General features: G+C 39.6%; 1 protein-coding gene across 1 annotated transcript in view; it reads right to left on the reverse strand.

Moving 5' to 3' along the window:
* The window catches only part of CUNH2orf76 (chromosome unknown C2orf76 homolog), an 81,032-nt gene that overhangs the window by 28,069 nt on the left and 45,489 nt on the right, over positions 1-7,474 (reverse strand). The window contains exon 2 of the mRNA XM_023514806.1: positions 5,475-5,619. Within this exon, the coding sequence (XP_023370574.1) occupies positions 5,475-5,607 (133 nt within the window). The 5' untranslated portion in view covers positions 5,608-5,619. The remainder of the gene's footprint in view (positions 1-5,474; positions 5,620-7,474) is intronic.

A 7,474-nucleotide genomic window follows, 5' to 3' on the forward strand; every position in this document is an offset into this window, starting at 1 on the left:
GTAGAGTGCTATGGCTTCACTGCTCACAGCAACCTCCAACTCCTGGGCTCAAGCGAGTCTCCTGCCTCCGCCTCCCAAGTAGCTGGGACTACAGGTGCCCGCCACAATGCCAGGCTATTTTTTGGTTGCAGCCATCATTGTTGTTTGGTGGGTCCAGGCTGGATTCGAACTCGCCACCTTAGGTGTATGTGGCTGGCGCCTTAGCCGCTTGAGCCACAGGCGCCGAGCTGGTCTCCATGTTTATTACTCCACAGACTACTTAAAAATTAGATAACTTCCACACCAAAAATCTAGTGGATGACACCTTTCACCAAATGATTGAAATCTGTGTCACCAATAATGAGACAAACTGACATTAAGTGCTTCCTGATATGATACAACAAGGAGCAATCTCTTACACCAGGGTCAACAAACCAACTTTGCAAAGGCCAGCTACTCAATATTTTAGGCTTTGTGGGGCAATCTCTGTCTCTATGACAGTTCCTGTCAAAACTCTGTAATTAAAGCATAAAAGGATATATATTATGCTTTCCAATGGCCCTGGTTATGTTTCAATAAAACTTCACATACAAAACAGATGGCAAATCAGATTGGTCTGCAGGCCATTATGTGTTAACCCCTGACCTATGTGGTAATCTTGCCAAAAATGTTCAACCTAAATCTAATCATGAGAAAACAATCCAGACAAATCCGGATTACCCAACATTCTATAAAACACTACCCTAGATTTTTCTTTAAAAAACAATATAATGAAAGACTAAAGAAAGTGAGGGACTGTTCCAGACTAAGGGAGATTAGAAAGATACAACTTATCACAAAAAGACATAAAGGAAACTTCAATGCACGTTTCTAAGCAAAAGAAGCCAGTGTGAAAAGGCTACCAGGGATTTCGGAGCAGTGAAACTGTTCTGTATGACACTGTGAGGGTGGCAACATTACATCATACAGCTGTCAAAAACCCAGAGGATATTACAGCACAAAGAGTGAACTTTAATATATACGAAGTTAAAAACAATTATTTAAGAAGTCAGGAGATCCCAGGAAAGAACGCAGATGGGACACGAGTAGCTGGTCCTACAAGTACATAAAACAACCTTACTGAAGTTAAATAAATAAAATCTCCCATGCAGATGAAGGGGGTAGAAGAAAAGTTGCTGGTAGAACTAAGCTAAGAAGCCCTAAAAGAAATGACACTCCAGTAGCCATGAGTACATCTAGGATCCAGTCCTTGGTTTCTAACACCATTTTCCAATAATAAGGAACCAAAATTCTTTGGACAAAGGGCTGATTCTAGGCATGAGACAGGAAATACACAAGATGACCTTGCAGCATCCTGAAGCACCAGAAAGGTGAGTTAGCACACTTTTACTTTATTCAACACACACATGCACAGAGCATGTTACTGGACCAGAAGAAAGTACTTGATACACACAGAGATGGCAAATGTCACAGGAGCACAGTAGCCAACTGGAAGAGTTCTCAACCGCCAAAACTAGAACAACTAGAGCAACAAAATAAATAAAATCTCCCATGCAGATGAACTGCAAAGGAATTATGTACATACTCCACCCTAGAGGAGGGAGCCTGACTCCCCAGCCCTTAACTGTGGACTGTACACGTGACTTTCTTCCAAAAAGTACAATACGAAAAGGGAGGAAAAAAGAGTAACTTTCCAGTGGAGAAACCTGACACTACTTCCACCACATAATCAAGGTCAACACCAATCACCAATCAGGTGGAAAATACATACCTAGGATATGATAGGATAAAAGTGACACTTTACCTCGGTGATCTTCCTCTCCAAAACTCATAACCCTACTCTGATCATTAGAAAAAAACATCAGATTGAACTGGAAGGTTGGACAGAACTTCCAAAACTCCCTTTGTTTCAGGGGTGGCAAGATTTTACATTCAGAAGCCAGTTCTGAAGTATTAATCAATATTAAAATGCTTTCAAATCAAAGAATTACAACAATCTCATACTATCTAAATAATTGGTTTGTATACTATTATCAATATAGAAAATAATCACCTATAGAATATACAGAGGATGCCAAAAAAAGTATACACATTTTAAGAAAGGAAAAACACATATTAAAATTATAATACCAAAGTTACATTTCACTTCTGAAATTATAAGAGATACAAAATACAGTATACAAGATAACAAATGTTTTCAGTATATACTATTACAATTTTAATATAGGATTTTCCTGTCTAAAATGTGTATACACTTCTTCTGTATTATGGGGCAACTGTGATCAGAATATCTACTATTCATTCCCCATATGTAAGCAATAGGCTCATTATAGACAAATACACATTTATATTTATTATTTTTATACATGACTTTAGTTTTTGATGACATGATACTCTAGGATGATAATTCTCAATGTTAAATGAATCAAATTTAATCAAAGCTTTTTGGCTAAGGAAAAATAATACAGACATTATGGCAGGTGACTAGGTTAAGCCATCGATAGCCAAAAAAAGTGAGTATGGTAAGAAAAGAACACTTAGAAAGGCAACAAAACATCAATTATAATAAAATAAATGCAAGAGATAATTCTCTACAATGACCATTTCTGTCTCTGTGCAAAATTCACCAGCATGTGAAACCGTTCTTCCTTCCAACACTCAGCATTCAAAACACTTGAGCAAGATGAACTAAATTCAAAGGCTTTCTTGGCACTGAGTGAATCCATTTGTTTTGGAGATTCTACTCAAGCAAGTGAGGCAGCAGAGACAAATAAAGAGGCCATTTAGTGTAGAGCTAAGAGTACACATTTTTTTTTTATCATTACACTGCCTTGGGCAATTTGCAGCTTTGCTTTTTATTAGCCACGTGGTCTCAGGAAAGCTTCTTAAATTCTCTGTTCCTTAGTTTCTCCACCTGAAAAATGCAGATAATAATAGTTCCTACTTTAGAGGGATGCTGTGAGAATGAAATGAGGTAATCCAGGTAAAATCCTTAGCACAGTACCTGATACATAGCAATGCTAACTATCATTATCACAAAAATTCCTCAAAATCAAACTATGTACTAAAAATCCTTGTATTTTTATTAATGCATTTTGTCTTTTGTATCTTTTATTTTTTAAATGAACATATTTAAAACACCAAAGAATGAAGTAAATTTCTTTTTTTTCTTTTTTTTCAAGACAGAGTCTAAAGCTGTCGCCCTGGGTAGAGTACCATGGCATCATAGCTCACAGCAACCTCCAACTTGGGCTCCAGCGATCCTCTTGCCTCAGTTTTTCTATTTTTAGTAGAAATGGGGTCTCACTTTTTGCTCAGGCTGGTCTCAAACTCACAAGCTCAAGCAATCCATCTGCCTTGGCCTCCCAGAGTGCTAGGATTATAGGTGTGAGCCACTGTGCCGGGCCTGAAGTAAGTTTCAACGAAACGAAACTTTCATGTCATGAAGTTGGACTGCACTTGGTAAATTTACTGAGTGTATGTATAGATGGTGTACCTTACATGAAAAGAAAACATGAAGGGTTTACTGCACAGATTTTTTTTTTACTGCACAGTATTAGCAGATCCAGATGCTTTCATTTCTTTTCATTTTATCTTGCGTCATCAAAATCTCTGTGCTAAAGCTACTATTTTAAGCGTCACTTTGCAATAAGTTGTATTGTTAATTATATTCCTGCAAAAGCACATAGTCTGTCAGTTTCTTATAGGATACAAGCCTAACTGTGTTACATGCATAGATTGTGCAATGGTAAGGACAGGGCTTTAGGGGTATCCCTCACCCAAATAATGTGCATTGTGCCCAGTAAGTAATCTCTCATCCGGGACCTGAATCTGAGGGATCAAACAACAAGGATAAGAGAATTCTCTGAAGTGCATAAGAACCTACTTTTAACATTGTTACCCTCCTCACAGAATGACTCATGGCAGTCTTGTCTTCAATTAGCTTAACTCACTAAAGTTGAATGATAAGGCAGTCAGGGTAGATTTGCCATACCACACTAGTTAAATTTTATAAAGAACAGAATCAGCAGTGTGAATTACAAGATTTCTATAGGAATGCAGCATTTCTGTGTGGTATGTCAAATCAAAACAACTTGAATCTTTCTTCATAAGGTAAAATCAAGTCTATATATGATATTTGGCAAAAAAAAAAAAAAAATCCAACCATTCTGAGAAAAGCTATCTTCTTGTCAAAAACACTTCTTCAAAAGTAAATTTCAGACAAACATTTTCCCTGGTTAGCAAAGGTAACTGACCAACAGGATGCTATATGCAATCATTTGCTGCATGTGTTTAGACCTATTAGTTGGAGAACACAGCAAAGGCTCACTGACTTTGAGAATCATGACATTACACTCAAATTAGCATTTCGGCCTTACTTAGTTGATATCACCAAGTCACCTAAAAAGCTATAGATGGAACTGATTGAGGTCTCAGTAGATGACATTTTAAAGTCATTGTTTGATGCTAAAAAAAAAAAATCTAATTGAAGTATGGAAAAATGCAGCAGAATGTCCATACAACATGCCTGAAAAATGATTTCTTGGCCAAGTGTGGTGGCTCGCCCCTGTAATCTTAGCACAATGGGAGACCAAGGAAGGAGGATCCCTTGATCTCAGGAGATTGAGACCATCCTGAGCAAGAGTGAAACCCTGCCTCCACTAAAAACAGAAAAATTAGCTGGACAGTATGGCACATGACTGCAGTCCCAGCTACTTGGGAGGCTGAGGCAGGATATAGCTTGAGCCTAGGAATTTGAGGTTGCTTTGAGGTAGGCTGACACCATGGCACTCCAGCCTGGGCAACAGAGTGAGACTTTGACTCCAAAAAAAAAAACAAAAACACACACACACACGGAACTATACATTGAGATTTGTACCCTGCACTAAATATAAGTTATACTTCGATTAAAATAATAAAAGCTTATTTTAGATGTTCAATCAAATGTTAATAATTGGAACATTGCGATGATTAAAACAGAGGTGAGAAACCCATCATAACAGGACATAACAAAATGAAGACCGACTTGATGCCTACTTTTAGTTGGAAATGAAAAACGAGCCTCAGTGGCCCACAACACTCCTATGACCAGTGACGAGCAGCTCTCATGATTTCCTGGCTACAGGCATCTGCTACCCCATCCCCCTAACCCCGTATGACCCCTGCTAGGTGACACCCCAGCTACACACACTGCCTGAAAATCAAATACATCAACCCATTACAAACAAACCTAGGTATTGTTTTTTAATTAAAAAATAAGCAACGGCCACCAAACATGATGGTAACAATCCCTGATGAGCACACACACTACTAAACAGGAAACCTTGGAGGGGGCATTTCTGCAGATGCCAAGGCCCAGAACACGAGCCAGACTAGCACCTCGCTCAGAACCTAATCTTTCAAAGTACTTTGGTATTTTTTAAAAGGTTATTATAAGTGTTATACCGAACTGTTTATTCAAAATATTAAAACACAATGGCTATTACATCTCATACCTTGCTTTAAAAATGCTATAAATTCCTTTACAGTCTGATCCAAGTTCACTCCATGATATACTACAGGTTTGAAATTGCGATGCTCAAAGGAACGAATGAGACGAACTGTGATGGTCACTTTTTCTGGAGCCATGTGAAGAAATTCCTGTGGCAAGAGACATGACATCAGTCTAAATGAAATCAACACCCAGTTACCTACAAGCACGTAGCCTTCATTCCTAAGATCAGCTCCCTGGCAGCCAACCCATCTCCTCAAAGCTATATAGTTTATTCAGTCACAAACAGAAGTCCAAGGTACCCAGAGGCATCTCAAGGCTACACCCACCTGCCCACTACAACCCTGGACAGCTTTGTTATGGTCACAGATGATCTGATCATCAGAAAACTGACAGAAGATTGACAGAAGATGAACAGAAGTGACACAGGGGTGTATGCACATATGCACAGGGAGAAGCAGACAGCCAAATACAGGTACACAGCAGACACATGATAGCTTTGGGTTTTCTATGCCAGTGGGCTCCTCGATTGGCCCTGAGACAGAAGTAAATTTATGTCAGAGTCAACTATCAACACATAACATTGCAATCTCATAATCACTGCCAGATTTCAGGACTGATTTAATTATGTGCTATGGTGTCACCCATCTTTCACATTACTTGAGCATGTATGTTTCATCCTAAAACTAAGTACTAGTCTCATTTGCTAAGTGTTAATGTTATCTCATTTAATTCTCTCATCAAACCATGAAATATTATGCCCCCTTTAAAGATGAGAGGATTGGCTCAGCGTCTGCAGTTCAGCGGCTAGGGTGCCAGCCACATACACCAGAGATGGTGGGTTTGAATCCAGCCTCGGCCTGCCAAACAACAGCAACAACAAGCCGGGCATGTGACAGGAGCCTGGAGTCCCACTGCTTGGGAGGCTGAGGCAAGAGAATTGCTTCAGCCCAAGAGTTTGAGGCTGCTGTGAGCTGTGACACTACGGCACTCTACCCAGGGTAGAATGGGTAGTGGGTTTTCTTTTGAGACAAGGTAGAGTCTCAAAAGAAAACAAAATAAATAAAATAAAGATGAGAGGATTTACTCAGAGAGAGATTACATAAATTGCCCAAGATCATAAAGCTGGTAAATAATAATGAACCAAGATGCAAATATCAATTTAATTCCAAAGTCCAGGCTTTCTAAGATACTAATATGTAGGATTACCAAATCTTTTTCTTTTTTTTACTTTTTTTTCTTTTTTTTGCAGTTTTGGGCTGGGGCAGGGTTTGAATCGGCCACCTCTGTCACATGAGGCCAGCACCCTACTCCTTTGAGCCACAGGTGCTGCCCCAAATCTTTTTCTATGTGTAAAAATGTTTTACTTTAGGCTCAAGGCCCATAGTTCAGTGATTAGGATGCCAGCCCCATACACCAGGACTGGCAGGCTGAGCCGGGGCCTGCTAAACAATAACAACAAACAAACAAAAAAATAGCTGGGCTTTGTTGGTGGTACCTGTAGTCCCAGCTACTTGGGAGGCTGAGGCAAGAGAATCACTTAAGCCCAGGAGTTGGAGGTTGCTGTGAGCTGTGACTGTCACAGCACTCTACCAAGGGTGACATAGTGAGATTCTATCTTTAAAAAAGAAATTTTTTTTTTTTTACTTTGAATTGTTTTAAGTAAACAGTTAAAAAGAATCCACCACCCTAACCTGTTAAATCCCTACATTCCAGCTGGGCTGGTAGCTCACACCTGTAATGCTAATAATAAACTGGGAGACCAAAGCAGGAAGACTCCTAACATCAGGAGTCTGAGATCAGCCTAAGCAAGAGACCCTGTTTCTTTCTCTCTCTCTCTTTTTTTTTTTGGCCAGGGCTGGGTTTGAACCCACCACCTCCAGCATACGGAGCCGGCGCCCTACTCCTTTGAGCCACAGGCACGGCCCAAGACCCTGTTTCTAAAAATAAAATAGAAAAATTAGCCAAGCATGGTGGCATGTGCCTATAGTCCCAGCTCTTTGG

The sequence above is a fragment of the Otolemur garnettii genome, unplaced genomic scaffold (genome assembly GCF_000181295.1).
Source record: "Otolemur garnettii isolate 467f Iridium unplaced genomic scaffold, OtoGar3 scaffold00059, whole genome shotgun sequence".
Taxonomy (NCBI): Eukaryota; Metazoa; Chordata; class Mammalia; order Primates; family Galagidae; genus Otolemur; species Otolemur garnettii.